The 16,308-nt window shown below is 43.1% G+C and overlaps 1 protein-coding gene across 7 annotated transcripts in view; it reads right to left on the reverse strand.

Annotated features, from left to right (window-relative positions):
* Ntrk3 (neurotrophic receptor tyrosine kinase 3) overlaps positions 1 to 16,308 on the reverse strand; it is a 397,753-nt gene that overhangs the window by 253,566 nt on the left and 127,879 nt on the right. For all 7 annotated transcript variants that reach the window (XR_003837160.1, XM_021166477.2, XM_029479478.1 and 4 more), the window contains 3 exons: positions 12,956 to 12,979; positions 11,526 to 11,590; positions 10,528 to 10,630 (listed from right to left, as the gene is read on the reverse strand). Coding sequence is in view for 6 of the 7 variants with exons in the window: in XM_021166477.2 (XP_021022136.1) it covers positions 10,528 to 10,630; positions 11,526 to 11,590; positions 12,956 to 12,979 (192 nt within the window). In the remaining variant the exon portion in view is untranslated. The remainder of the gene's footprint in view (positions 1 to 10,527; positions 10,631 to 11,525; positions 11,591 to 12,955; positions 12,980 to 16,308) is intronic.

A 16,308-nucleotide genomic window follows, 5' to 3' on the forward strand; every position in this document is an offset into this window, starting at 1 on the left:
CTCTCTCCCCCTGCCACCCCTTCTCCCCTAGTCTATCAGCACAGGCCTGTTCCACAACCACTGCCTTCCCTACTGTAATAGGCTGTAGCCTCAACCTAGAAACTAAAACAAAGCCTCCCTCCTTTAAGCTGCTTCATAACTATTCAGGGAAAAATAAAGAAGACAGGACCTGAGCCATGCTGAATTTTATATTCATAAGAGCATCACTGGCCTCAGAGCCTGTGACCTGACACCACACTCAAAAGGCCCTGCACATGGCCTTAATATTCTGCTACAGCTGACTGGAATTCTAATACTCTGAACATGCACACTGTGCCCCACAAATTAGGTAATTGGTGCTTTGGGGGAAGAAGCAAGTGAATGAATCCCTCTCTGGTTTGTGGGTGCACCATTTATGCAAGGCAGAGAATAAAGTGTTAGGATGAAAACTCAATTGGTTGTTCTTTAAGCATACTGGTAGTGAAGGATGGAGAGGTGTCAGTAAGCCTTCAACCTGGGACTCTTGCTCAACTAGGGAGATCTGGGCCTGAAGCACGTGGTAGATACCACTAGATGCCAGAAGCTCCTCTGGATGAAGGAGGTCCTTGCTCCTTACACTTCTCCACCACCCCATGATGCCCATCACAATGATGGGCATGCAGCATGCAAGCTGGAGACCAGAAAGTGCTTGAGGGAGTATTTGTAGCAGTTGGCTCTGTGGCAGTTTTTATTAGCATGATAATTTTTTAATTCCCTAACCCCAAATTGTGCTTTCTGACCAGCCCTTGTTTTGCTCTATCTGCTCTGCTGCCAGCAGCTTCTTTGGGCGTCCTGAAGCTGAGTTCACAGGAGACTAGGCTACACAAACACAGAGTTGAATACTGCAGCTACATGACAGCTTTTCATTAGTCAAAGCCAAACACCTCCTCTGAGCAAACTAAACTCCCAAGGCCCACAGGAGAAGATGCACACAGAGAAAGGATGTGCCATGAGAATAGAGGTAGGGCTCTCCTCTCTGGAGCAGTTTCTGTCACTTGATTTTGCAGGGGCAAAAGCCCTCTTGGGTAAAGAAGACCATAAGATTGACAGCCCACAACCTTCTTGGTTTTCCATATTGGTACCATGCTATGATGCATCGGGTGGGATAGACCAATATGGAGAGTGTATGTGATAGATCATAATATACAAAATTATATACATAATATAAAAAAGTCAGTGGATATTTCTTAAGATCAAAAATTAACATGAAGTTGCTTTCATTCCTCGTTCTAAAGAATCCCATTTGCTCACACATCTTCTGATCCATTTTTCTTAGGTATAAATTTATTGTGAAGGCCAGGACTTCTAGGAGAGCCAGGTTACACCCACAGGCATAAGACATGTGAACAGCCTCTGCTACATGAGTAGCTGGAGACAAAAGGCTGAGAGCTTCTAAACTAAGCTATCAAAAGCCTGTTAACTCTTTGGGAGCCAGTTACAATGCCATGGATTAGTAAGTACCACACTGTACTGCCAACAGTAAGTGAATCTGAGAGGCAATAGCTTTTGAGTGTAGAGCCAAGCATACTGGCTATCCTTGGCACAGCTCAACAGGATACAGTGGCCTGCCAAGAACAGAGCAGCCAGCAGGTAACCCCAGAGGAAAGCATGTTGTATAGCACTCCATGTCCAGGGATTTCTCTTCATGTACAGAAAAATCAGTGCTGAAGAACTCTTGGCTCCCTAGATCCCAGAGAATTAGGCACAAGGAAGGGAAGAAGGGGAGCAGATAGGCCTCCACATAACCAGTGATGGCCATGAAGGGAGTTCTGGGATATTCACTGCACACCTGAGGAAAGACACACAAAGAACAGGGAAGCAAAGGCATGCCGGGAAACAGCATGTGCTAACTCAAAGCCCTTTTCTTGAAGCTCTCGGGCACCATATTCTAGATTTTAGTCCTCAAACACAGTCAGGCTTTGTCTGCACATGCAAAGTACAGTCATGGAAAGGGGACCTACCCCAAACGTAACCTATTTAACCAAGGCATGTCCAAATACAGAGAGTTCTTTAGGGGCTCTTGAAGTTGGAGTATCTCCAGAGGTATCAGAAAACCAGGAAAGAGAATGAAAGCACTCTGTGGTGGTTGAAAAGGAACGCGCGTGCACGCACGCGCACACACACACACACACAGAGACTAATGTGTGTCAATGCTTGGCCCATAGGAAGTAGCACTATTAGGAGGTATGGCTCTGTTGGAGTAGATGAAGCCTATTGAAGGAAATGTGTAAGTGTGGAAGTGAGCCTTGAAGTCTTCAATGTTCCAGCTAGGCCTAGTTTGGCATGCAGTTTCCTTCTGCTGATGTAGAACTCCCAGCTCCTTCTCCAACACCAAGTCTGTCTGCATGCAACCATGCTTGCCTCCATGATGATAATGAACTAAACTTCTAAATCTTTAAGCCAGCCCCCGCTCTCTACCATTAAGTGTTTTCCTTTATAAGAGTTGCCATGGTCATGGTGACTCTCCACAGCAATAAAAGGCTAACTGAAACACACTCCTTATGACATCAGAGACATGTAGCTCCGATGACAACACAGAGAGAAAAGCAGAAAAATACTCTCATACTCATGTCCAAAGAGTCATCTTATATCAAGAGTCTCAGCTCAGGAACCCCAAGTACACAATTCTTTCAAGAGTCAAGGGGCCCGAACTTCCTCCATTGCACATGTCATGAGGATATAGGTCCAAAGGTTAAGAAAGAAGCAACCACTGTGGAGAACTGGGCACATCCCAAGAAGTTAGGAAAACCTAATTCCATCTCTGGTTTCATTTCTCCCATGTACTGCTCTTAGTTTCTGATCCCATTAAACAAACTTCAAAACAGTATATGTTTCAGGACCAAGGGAGCAGCTCTGAAACAGTATCACTGGTGGCATGTCCATGCAGGGTCCAGCTCCCTCTAAAAGCCTTCAGTGTCTCCTGTGTATGGTATTCTCCACACACTCCCCTTATATCAATTCCCCTGCTCTGTGTACATAGCTGTAGACATGTGGTCATGGTATCCCAGCTGAGAATGCCAAGACTGCACCAACCTTAGAATTCTAAGACTCCTCCTACCCCTCCCTCCATCTACCTGGAGAAAACCCATCTCAGTCCAATACTTCCAGGCCAAGAAAGGAATCAGAAATGACCCCACTCCCCGAAGTCCCATTCCCCCTTAACTGCATGGTATAATCAGAGGAATGGCAATAACACTCCCTGTAAAAGCAGCTCCCAAGATCTGGCAGTAGGGAGTCCTTCCAAATCAAGACTCTGGCATGATCCCACCATCCGCTCAGAGGATAGTTACCATCTGTTTAGGGGGAAAAATGTTAATACTTCCCAATCATAATCAAATAGGCAACCACTTTACTATAAGTACCTATTAGCCAACTCTAATTTACAATGGAACAACCCTGTATGGCCCTTGTTCACCCACGGGTCCATCAGAGGCACAAGCACACATCCCACTGCTAAGACAAAAAGCAAGCAGGCTGATAGAAGTGCTTAAGGCATTGTTAGAAGTTCATGCTGCATTTCTTGACGCCCCTCTGCCTATCCTTACAGCTTCCCTTGGTCCACAGACTTTAATTATACAGAAGGAAGTAAAGGAAAGTGTTTCAGTCAGGGAAACAAAATGAGACTCCTCCTACTCTACCTGTACCCCAAAACAGATGTGTCCCAGGTTTTCCAAAGAGTGACTAACAAACAGTTTTGAAAGTGAAATTCAAGGGTTCCGACATTCAAAGATAACTGGACACTGAAGAACCAGGCTGATCTGTTCACCATCCAGCTGTATTCCTCAGACCTTCCTAAGTCCTTTACACTCACCCAGTCCATAAAGAAACAGAACCAGGTACCCTAGGCAGTTCTGGGCTCTCGATTCTTCTTCTTCTTCTTCTTCTTCTTCTTCTTCTTCTTCTTCTTCTTCTTCTTCTTCTTCTTCTTCTTCTTCTTCTTCTTCTTCTTCTTCTTCTNCTTCTTCTTCTTCTTCTTCTTTTCTTCTTCTTCTTCTTCTTTCTTCTTTTTTCTTCTTCTTCTTTCTTCTTTCTTTTTCTTCTTCTTCTCCTTCTTCTTCTTCTTCTTCTTCTTCTTTTCTTCTTTCTTTTTTCTTTTTTCTTCTTCTTCTTCTTGACGTTTTTTAAATTTTTATTTTATTTTTAATTTATTTTTTACACTCCATATTCCATTCCCCGCCCCCCATCCACCCATCCAACCACTTCACATCCCACATCTCCTCCCCACCCCACCCCATCACCACGTGGATGTCCCCAAACCCCACATCCCACCTGACCTCTAAACTCCAGGGTTAGATGCATCATCTCTGAATGCATCATCTCTAAATGAACACAGACCCAGAAGTTCTCTGCTGTATTTGGGAGAGAGGAGCTCTGGCTTCTTACTGCATGTCTTGGGGTCTCAGTTTCCTTTCTCTGCAAAAAGGGGTCATTATCCTAATAAGCCCAAGGTCTGTTTTCAGTTCTTCAAAACCATACAACTGTTTCCTCTGAGAGCACCTCAGGAAGCCAAGCTGTATGGTGTTGAATCTTCTAGTCACCTCTGATCTTCAAATGGTCATGAAGAAAAGGAGTCAGAGACCACATAGTTCTTCCTCTCAGAAGGATTTCTCCCTATACGAAAACTGGGAGGTGTATTCTATTATTGCTCAAATGGATTAGCATTTTATCTGGCTTTTGTTCTAACAAGGTTGTGGCATGAAGATACCAGGTGCACTGAGAATGGTCACAACAGAGCAGCTTGGGGTTATGTCAAGTCAGTCCCTGTTCTAAGCTACGGTGGAAGCCCAGCCAGATCATAAACCCTAGTCTTCTAATATCTAATCTTAAAATATTTTGTGAAGATGAGCTTATCATAAATTCATAATACTTCCCACCCCTCTCCCAGGCCAGCAAGCACCTAGCACAACATAATTACTTTTAAAACTCTGAAACAATTTTGTATATTTCTGTGCACTCCCTCCCTGAACCTCACAGTACTCACCCCTCACCTGGCCCAGGCACCCCAGGATTTAGCAATCAAAGAGTGAAGGGCTAGCACAGTGGAGGCAGAGTTCCTGCCAGGCCATGCTCCAGTAGGAGGTCTTTCTGATTGGTCCCATCCCTGGCCATAGAGATACTTCACAGATCAGCCCTGCCAGGCTGAGCCACTCTGCTTCATCAGTAGCAGAGACGAACCCTAGCCGAATGTTCAGCATCATTTAAAAACCTTTATGATTCCAAAGGAAGATGAGCTCACATTGCCAGACCAAGACTTTGATGGATGAGTTGGAAGTTGTTAATGAGGGGCCTAAGACATTACACATTCAGTTCATATCTGACTAAGACGCTCATCTTCCATAAAGTGGGTGTCCAGCCAAATCCATGGACAGTTCTGAAATACCTGGCAAGACAGTAGGCAAAATGCAAGTAGGGGAGAGAATAAACACACATCCAAATTAAAAAAAACAGAGTAATACATTTTTATAAATGATGTACTCAAATATACAGCCTGTATAAGTCTGCATATGGATACTTACAGAGATATCTGTATGTAAAACATGCATATACCTAGAAGTATACAAATGAATGGGTTACCAGACTAATACAGTGTTATTATTTAGTGGAGGTGGGTGCCAGTTTAGTCATGTACATGATATGGATTTACTGGGAAAAGGCCCTTGGCAGAAGGATTGGTATGTAGAAACAGCAAAGATATGAAAAAGAAAGGGTATTATAAATAGGGCTGCTATGAACATAGTGGAGCATGTCTGCTTTTTACCAGTTGGAACATCTTCTGGGTGCATAGAAATAGTGAGTAGACACATGCATTGGGGCACATCGTGATAGAGTTACTTATTGCATACCATATGATTGTATTGGAACAAAGGAAAAGGCTGAAGATGAGTTGATGTTAGAGTCAGGCCACAAAATACAAGGGATTTACTGGGAAGATCTGAAATTGATGGTAAGAAAAACACTAACTGTAGTATTGTATAATTTCAAAGTGCAGTGTTTTCAGACAAAATAATATTATCTTTATGTTTATAAATAAAATAATTATAAATATTTAAAAAGAAAAAGAAAGGATACAGGGAAAGACTAAGACAAGGGAGCTAGCAGCTGCATTCTGGGCCCACATCAACAGCTACCTCTGTGACCAGGGAGGGAACAGAGTCAGAGGTGGTTTTCAGGATAATATGGTTTTCAGGATATTCGCCATGCTTAATCTGTTCTAAGAATATAACATTCAATGGAAGTATAAAATAAAATGGTAAATATTTGAAATAGTAGCACTGTGATTGTTAGTTTATTCAGTCATCTTTGTGTTTTCCTGTACATTTTATTTCTCAAAAGATAATGAGATTCATTTCAATCTCTTCTCCATATCCACATGAGTTGTTTGTGAGCACCCCCAGCCCTCCCCCACAACAATAGTTCAGATTTCTAAATTAATCTGGACTAGTCCTTTGCAGATTAATAAACATTTTTCCTCATGATTAAAACTAATATAAGGAAGGTCTATGAGATCACAGAACTTTGAAGCCTGACTTAGTCAGGGTTTCTATTCCTAGACAAACATCATGACCAAGAAGCAAGTTGGGGAGGAAAGGGTTTATTCAGTTTACACTTCCACATTACTGTTCATCACCAAAGGAAGTCAGGTCAGGAAGCAGGAGCTGATGCAGAGGCCATGGATGGATGTTACTTACTGGCTTGCTTCCCCTGGCTTACTCAGCTTGCTTTCTTATAGAACCCAAGACTACCAGGCCACGGATGGCACCACCCACAATAGGCCCTCCTACCCTCGATCACTGAGAAAATATCTTAAAGCTGAATCTCATGGAGGCATTTCCTCACCTGAAGCTCCTTTCTCTGTGATAACCCCAGCTTGTGTCAAGTTGACACATAAAACCAGCCAGTACAGAGCCTAAGCAAGACTATAAAGTCAAAGATAGCCTGGGCTACAAAGCAAATTCGAGTCCAGCCTAAGCTACACAGCAAGATCTTCAAAAAAAAAACAAAAAGCAAATGAAATGAATAAAATGGATGCTTTTTATTTCTGAGTTCAAACATCTGTCAAATGCAGAATGAAGTTTCTGGCACGCTGGGCCAAGAGATCGATGGCTCCTGCCGAAAGTTGCTCCAGGCCCAGGAGGACAGACAAATGATATGTGAGGGGGAAAAATGAGAGTGCACTGTGGGCAGTGTGTAATACGGACATTTTTATTACTACATATTGTCTGAGACAAAGGGGTTCATGATGGAGCCTTGGGGGCTATATTTTCACAAAAGGACATTAAAAGGAGTCCAGAAAGACTCATACGTCAAGAAAAGAAAGAAGAGGGAAACAGAAGACAAGGAAACCCTTTCCATGCCAACATTATGATGTAGATCCCAAAGTCCCTAAAGACAATATGCCAAAGGCATGGGCTGTGGCTCTAATAGGAAGTAGCAGCCATGGCTGGGTGGAACCTAGAAAGAGGACATTAGTTCATTAGCAATATGGCTTGAGGGGGAATCTGAGACTTCAGTCTTCCCTGTGTTTCTCTTGGCTTCCATGCCACGATAAGCCAAGCAGGTCTCCTCCTTCATGCATCTTCTCAACGATAAACTTAGTACCAATCAGTTAAAATCCCCTAAGACCATGATCCAAAGTAACTTTTCCTTTAATATATTGATATTTTCAAGTATCAATATACTTGAGGCATCAAGTGTTTTGTCATAGCGATGGGTAGCTAACTAACACAACCAATTACCTCCATATTACAGCACTCACAAGCCCCATAGCTAAGTAGTAACATTCCTAACTTACACTTGAGGAAACGGAGGCTCTGAGAATTTCTGAGTAACCATATGGAAGCCAAAGAGCGAGTATGGATTCTCACCCAGATTTGAAAGTTTAAGCCTGAAAATGGAGTGTGTGTAAAGACATGGGGTTCATGTAAGGCAGAGCTAGGACATGGGCTGGTACATGGGCTGTCATTTTCCTTACTAGATTTGGACCCTGTGTGATACCCTCTAGTGTCAACTCAACTGGCTTTAGAATAACTTAGAATATTGAGGCACACCTTTGATCTGTCAATAAATATTTTTCAGAGAGAATTAACTGAGGAAGAGTAACCCACTTAGAATGTGAGCAATATCATCACAGGGACGGCAGGCTTGAAAGAGTGGAGTAATCTCTATACCATGGTCAGCCCAGAAGTAAGAAGTCACAGCCATAGATTCCTTCCATTACAAACTCAATGAGACCCTGCAACCATGGTGAACTATCCCTTCAAAACCTGAATCAAAAAAAAAAAAAAACTTATTTGTGAGCTGGCCATAGAAATTAAAATTCAAAGTAAGAGCTATGTCCATTGACAACCAAAGAACAAAATTATTTGTGACATATGACATTTCTTTATGTATAAAATGATGGGAAACCCAAATAAAATGGAATATGACCAAGATCAAGATCAGAGAGATGCAATATTAGTCACTCTTGGACAGACCATCTCTCTACACCTTGGCCCGAGCTTCAGGTTGCCTGACTTTAGAAAAGAGGGTGCCTTGTTTCTGCGTGTAGGGACACAGTCTCCTGGACCAATCAGGACAAAACAAGGCAGCTCAGCCTGGAAAAGGAGATCAGGAGGTGGGAGATGCCAAGGACAGCTTGGGGGGCACCACCCTCGATGCAGCCTAATCCATCCCACATGGGGACACACTGTTCCACAAACAGGATGACAATTAATAGGAAAAATCTGCTCTCGTACCACTGCCAGGCACGTGTCAGGGTCTCAGCTGCTGGTGTGCTGTCTTGGGGGGAAAGCAATAATGCCCCATTCTTCCCTTTGGTCCACATCCTGATATTTGCTCGTGGATAAAAAGGACAGAGTTGTAGAAAAAATATAGCAGCAGTTCTCAATGCCAGTGGTCCAAGGATTACCCAAGACAGCAGGCTTTGAGTCACTGGGCAGTCATCCTGTCTAAACCTGTGGAGCTCTGTGGACAAATGGTAAGGAATGGCAGAAAAAAATGTGTCTTTAGTCAATGTGCCCAAGAGGAGTCTGGACTTGTTTGAGCCATTAAAAACTATTTTCTATTTGGAAATTACCAACACATGTATTTCTCTCACTCACAATATTTCAAACTATTTACAAAAGCTGGAGGTAAATTCAAAGGTAGAACAATTTTGTGCCACATCTAAGTTCTCTAGGTTCAATCCTGGCTTCTGCAAAACAGGCAGAGAGGAAGGAAGAAGTGAAGGAAGGATGGGGGGAAAGGAACAAAAGGAGAAGATAGAGGAAAGAGGTTAGGACATACAAAGGATAGAGGGGTAGAAGGGGAGGTTGAGAAGAAAAAGAAAATGTGGCTTGCCTTCATCCATGACTTATTCAAATTCATCAAAGCAAAGCGTTCAGAGGCAGAAGCCTCCAGGAGAACAAGTCCACCTGGCTCCACATTTCAACTCTTTCTATCATTTATGGGTAGCTTCCTATAGGCCAGTGCTCTTACCTTTTAAGGAAGGTCCAGAACCTTGAATGTGTAATAAAGTCTAGCTCGATTTATGTACAAATACTCAACCATTCACCACATACAGTCACATAAAGATTTACATTTGCATGTGAATCCATGGAAGTCTGTTCCTATGAATGTTATTCATGCTCTCTGCTCTCAAGACTCCCACCAAAGAAACTAGCTTCAAGTATTAAAGCCTTAGGAGTTCATCTTTCTGGATTTCATAATGCTACAGGCAAACATCATCATGAATGTTGCTTAAGTAACCTTTACCTCTCCCTCCCTACCCACTTCTACCAACATCAGCCGGGCATGACAGCCCCAGCTGAGAAGTCATCTTGAAAAATCAAGGTTCAGTTCTGGAACCAGTAATACCCAGTTTCTTTCAGATCATTTGGCCACATCCATGGATGCTAATTCATCATATTAACCCCTCTCGTGCCAGATGCCTCCTACAAGCCTTGGCAGAGCACCACATGCCAGCACTCCACTTCTGCCATAATGGGGTTGAGTGCTCTGTACATGGAAGCTGGCCAGCAGATTTAGAAACCATGTTGCTCTTGGCATCCATTCCAGGACTCTGTGTAGAGCTACGTGCTGAGATACAACAGCACGGGCAGCTTTTCAATACCCGAGTTCACCACCCTCCATCTCACCGTGCTAAATCACCACAAGATTCCAATGATAGGTACAGATCAGGGAAAGGGTCACTCAAATGAACAGCCCCTTAGATCATCCACTAATGAAAAGAATTGTCATTTGCCTTATAACCATCTTCCTGCTCAAACTATGCTCATCACACAAGTCCACCTGAACAACCAGTAGTTTTCAGCATTGCTGTTTGGTTCCTATAGATCCTCACACAGTCTTTATTCCATAAGAACCCAAAACAGCAGACAGGGATCTCTACCAGCGTTACCAAGGTCCAATGACCAAAGGCTTTCTCAGAGAGCAGATGGAGGTACAAGTATCTTTTGATCAATAGGTGGAAACCATGGAACTCTTGGGACTGAAAAAGCAACACCTTACCCTTCATTCCAAATTTGGACCGGCGACCATACTTGTTGATCATGATAAAGAGAACCACCAGAAGGACGCAGGCAAAGGCAGCAAGTCCGACTGCTATGGACACCTATTAGAAGCCAAACACAGACAGAAAGGAGCAGTCACAGGAAGCCCCAGACAGTCAAAAATAATGCCTGTGCCCAGTGAGAACAAACCTATTCAGCAGAATAGGATCCCCTAAAACCTCTGCTATTGAGGTGAGTGCATCCAGAAGCTTACATTCAGGGTCCCACTTGTACCCCAGGACACCTATACATATCACAGTGTCACAATGTCAAAATATCAGGTACCCTGGAGCAAAGTCTTTCTGAGACCCTAAGAAAACTTTAAAATTTTTGTTTAACAAAATACAAATTAATCAACTAGATTAGGGAACATTGGCTAATTCAATTACATGAGCCCCTCTTACCTTGAGGCCATTCTAGAAACACAATAGTGTGTTGGGAGAAACATCTGTCTAGTATTTCAGTGAGCAAGCAAATTCTTCATGCTCCCACTGAAATCTTAAAACATAGCATTTCTACTGAGAAAAGTTCAAGAGTTCTGGACTCAAGAGACTCCTTTCTACTTCTCCCCAGGGAAACCTCAGACTCTGAGACAGACTTGGAGAAAAAAACCTATATAAGGATAGTTTCTGAGTAGCTTAGGTTTTTGTAGGTTTGCCCAGTCAACGGGTCTTGCAAGCCATGCCCAGCCAGACTCCTAAGAGACTGGAAATTTCAAACTGTTCTCTTCCTAGCCCTGGGGCTTGAAGCTGTTCTTCAGAGGCTTCTTCAAACAATGAAGCACTACCGTCAAACAAGGACAGTTTAAACCACCTCAAAGGAAACCAATGCTCACTGTTTTTTTTTCTACCGCTGGTTTCAAGTGAGAGACTATGTAGACAAGTTAGCACCTCAAATGAAGTCGAAAAAATGGCTCTACCCTTAAGTGTGTTCCTCTTAACCCAGGAAGTAACTCACCCCAAAAGTGTCTTCCTCTGGTTTGTGGGTCACAGTGATAGGAGGTGTAGGGCTCGCATCAGACTCTGAAAAGAAATACAAAGGAGAGGAAGACAATTAGCTGACTGGCCCTAAATAAGTACCTGCCCAGACCTTGGGAAGCAGGTCTCTAGATTCACCCTCCTAGATGAGCAGACACCACTAAGGACTGAGTTCCAGTGTAGCTCTCTGCCTCATGCATGCTACAGAACTATGAAAACAACCCCAAAGGAAGTCAGACTCTGCCCCTCCCTCCTCCTACCTCCAACCCAGAGAGCACACTGCAACATAAAAATACAGAGCAGGAGTGGTGTGAATGGCTTGGAATCCTGGCCAGTATGAGGATTAGGAAGATTTTAACAGGGGCAGCTGCTGTCACTGACACCCTTACCCCTTGACTAGGGTGCGTCTTTCCTTCTCCGTTCCTGGCCCTCCTTCCATTTCCCTCTCACCCGTCAGTGAATTCCAGGCTCACCATCTTAATGAATAGCCCTCTAGACATTTCCCTAAGACTGGTTTCAGAAGACAATGGCAATTGGAATTAAACACCAGTCAATGGGCCAGGAAATAGCACCAAGCATCATCTCTATCTACAGTCACTTCCTTGAAATAAATGGCCCAAGTTATGAATTCTCTAAAGGGACATCTGAGAGATTATAGGATTTTTTTAATGACCAAGAACAAGTTAAGGAATCCGAGATGGCATTTACACATTGCCAAGTGGTCAGAGTGTTCCTACATAGGGTTGTTCTACTGTCCCTGGCCTAAAATTGGGCAGAAATGGCAGTGATTGCTGTTGACCCCATCATGGAAGAGTAATTTTTAAAAAGGCCCTAAATGCCAGCTCCTTCTAGGATTGTCCAGCCCTACCCTCAACTCTGTTATAAACTGAGCTTCAGTGAAGCCATTCAAGGAACCTGAGCCCATGAGAAACCACAGTTCTACCCAAGGTAGGCTCTGGTCAAATGCTTGATCTCTTAAGTCAGAAGAGAAATATTGGCAAGTTTAAAGACTCCCCATTTTCTCTATAAGAACAACTGAGATGAGTTGGGCCTCAAAATCCATTATTCACCTGTTGCAGCCTTTGGGGTGTCTTAGAACATTACTTCTCTACCTGGATGGGGTTCACAATATGGCCATACCTCAGAAAACTCTGCGAGAGAGCCAAGGTAAGAATATACTTCAGTTGGATTTAATCCCAGTACAGAATGAGGGGTTGGTAGTCCTAGAGAAGAAACTGTGGTAGAGGGCAACTGCCCAAGACAAGAGGGCCAAGGTCTTCTTCGTCTTCACAATGAACTAAGAGGTCCTCAACTGCCAAGGGAACTGGAACATGGACTAGACAGTCTGCATTTAACAGACCCAAAACTATCAGGACAAAGAGTTTCAAAGCCAAAATGAAGCCAACTTACCAAAGTCAAAGAAATCTGTGCTCTCTGTAAAGAGAGAGAGAGAGAGAGAGAGAGAGAGAGAGAGAGAGAGAGAGAGAACAAAACAGCAATTAACAAATGTAATAACAAAAACATAATGGATTGTATAGGACAGCATTGTACTAGCTGTGACCTCTGCCACTCACCATGAGTCCCCATCCTCATAGCAAGAAATCCTTCCCAAGTTCCCCTCTAAAATAACTGCACTACCTCTTCATGCGGGCATTCCTACAAAATGGAGACTCTGACATTTGTAGATATAGCTCCTGGTCTCAAAGAAGGAGTCCACTTAGGAGCTAACAACTAAGTTAGTTTCACTGTGAGGCAGAGAATTGAGGACCTTTTCAATCCCAGACCACAGCATCCCTCCTTCATGTGCCAGTACACCAGAGATGGCCCTTCAGAGCAGGCCCAGCTATGACCTGAAATGAAGTGTCTTCCCCCAATGTGTGTAGGCAATGCTGACAGATCATTGAGAAATTTGGGAGACTCTCTCCCCAAAGTTTTATCATCCATGTGGACATGTGTTATCTGAACTTTGGCTTGTTGAAATGGCTCTCCCAATAGTGAAAGTTAATCCTCAGTTGGACATTGATTAGAAGCCAAGGGCTGTGCTCAGTGCTTCAAGAGCTATGTCATTCAAGCCTTATAACTTCCTAGAGGATATAAAGCAGAGTTCTAGAGACTAAGTAATTGGATACTGTTCCTCGAAAAAGAAATTAGAGTTGATTCAAATCTAAAACTGGGCCCTTAACCACTCTACTAGCACTGCTCAAACTTGAGCACATAATAGAAGGAATCATCAGAAGATGACTGGTGTCACCCTCCACTGAAAGGAAGGAGAGTTTCCTAAAGAAATGGACTGTCTCAGATATGGCACAGGGAAAAAGAAAAACTGTGCTCATGCGTTCAGGGTAGCAAGAAAGCACTTAAAGGTGCGGGTCTTGGGAAGAGGAAGCAGGCGGTGATGCTCAGTGAGATGTCAGACAATCCAAACGCACACTAAGAAGAGCCACAGCTTGTTATGGGCTGCCTGGTGCTGCCTCGAGATTCATATAACTGAGCTGTAACCTCAGTACTTCAGAAAGTCACTCTATTTGTTTGGAGAAAGGGTGCATTCGTGAAAATGCATCCATGAGGTCCTGATAAGAAGGCATTAGGACATAGATGTGCTCAGGGGATGGGAAAGTCAAGCAAAGACGCAGAATAAAAGAATCTACAGGCCAAGGAAGGAAGCCTTGGGATAAACCAAACCTGGCAACAATTGGTCTCAGATTCCCAACTTCCAGAATTGAGATAAAACAGATTTCTGCTATCTAAACCACCCAGTCTATACTACTTTACTATGACAAATCTAGAAAGCAAATGCATGAATTATAAGAACACCAACTAGTCCTTCCTTCATATAAACAAGCGTCTATTGGAACAAGTGAGTGGGCGTTCTTCTTACAGTGGAATTCCAACTAAAAAAGGGGAGGACTGAAGCAGAAACCACTGTCATTTGGTAAATACTATATAGATAATTGTGCAGGCAAAAATCATCAAAAAATGTGAAATTCACTGTATGAAAAAGAATCAAGCTATTTGCATCTTTTAAAAGCCTTATTATTCTGATTAGCTAAGGGTGAAAGAAGTCACTTTGCAGGGAAGAACCTTACAAACAGAATCTGAACACGTGATAAAGTTGACATCATCACTGATAAGCCATGGCAACATCCTACATTCTTTAAAAGGATGAACCAAAGGGGTGGAGAAATATTTCCATGATGCTCTCACCAAAAATGAAACAAAAACAAGCAACCTAACGACCTATCCCAGGTTCAAAGGAACTGAGATTACAATACAGCAACTAAATTTGATGTCTGTCTAATCCTGGGTGGAATCCTATAAAACACAGGACACTGTTATGACCACTGATCACATGTCAGCAGTCAATAAGTTAGATAACCCTGTTAAACTGATGTCTGGTCCTGATTTTGAGCACCATATTGTGGCTGAGCGAGACACTGACACATGGAACAGGCCCAGTGAAGGATAGAAGAAAGTTCTTCCCAGTATTTTGTAACTTTTACCCTTTTTAAGGCCCAATTTATTTCAAAATGAAATTAAATCAAATCAGGATGAGTCATCATCAACCTAGAATGTCTGATTCATGAGACCTGCCTACATTTTAATAGAGTCCATGCACTGCTGAAAGTAGAATCCAGGGTCTCACACATGTTAAGCAAGTCCTCTACCACCTAACTACACCCCAAGGCTCTGACTCATTCTAAACAAACCCTCTACCACTGAGCCACACCTCCAGCTCCTCACTGGTGCATTCTGAACAAGTCCACCACTGAGCCATTCCCCCAGCCTGGAGAATTTGTCTCTCTAAGTTCTCAGGTGATAACGATGCTGCTAATCCCTCTGGGAGCTATTGCACCGCAATGTCAACCCCTGGTCATGAGCCTGCCAGGCCCTGAACTATAAGGACAAATCAATTCACTGGTTGACCGTCAGCTGCTTCACTCATTCACTCACTCACCAGCATGGCTAAGCCTCTTAGAAACTGTAGCCATTGGGCTACAAAACACAGACTAGGTGGCTACCTACTATGACTATTGGCAGAAACTAGGGGACTTTCTGTGGAGTCTATCAGAAAATATGCATAGCAGTAACTGTGGTCTGGTTGGTTTGTAGTTGCTACTGCTATTGTTGCCTATTCTGTATAACTGTGGGGAAGATCTGGTCTAAGGGATAATGAAGAAGATGGGGACTTTAGCCTAAGCTTCGAAGCATGAAAAGAGACAAGAACCAGCTTAATCAACAGTATCCAATTCTTTTCTATTTCTCTGCAGGCTCCCATTTTTTGGAGAATATTTTTCCTGCAGCCAAATATTTTTGGCCACATGTTTGAATCCTATAATCTCAAAAATCATTCTATGACTTCAGAGCATAAATCAGCAAGTCATTCACTGGAGCCAGACAGCATTTATATACAAGCAAGAAACATGTAATCTTTGGACCAGGAAAACCTACTGGCTGCTCTCTAATGATAGCCAGAATTCACACATTTATGCTGGAATAAAAGGGATACTGGGAATTATCCATCCTCTGACTCCTATCACAGGCGGAAACAAGGACAGGACCAGCAGGTACAGGGCTGTGCAGTAAATGGATGTATATGCTTCATTAACAGACAGTAACACTTCAAGCAACATTGTTTCTGTGGACTAACATTCACAATTGTGTGAGTGTGTGTGCACACATATGTGTGTATGTGCCTGTCTGTCTGTCTATTCTCTCTCTCTCTCTCTCTCTCTCTCTCTCTCTCTCTCTCTCTCTCTCTCTCT

Source organism: Mus caroli, chromosome 7 (genome assembly GCF_900094665.2).
Source record: "Mus caroli chromosome 7, CAROLI_EIJ_v1.1, whole genome shotgun sequence".
Lineage (NCBI taxonomy): Eukaryota > Metazoa > Chordata > Mammalia > Rodentia > Muridae > Mus > Mus caroli.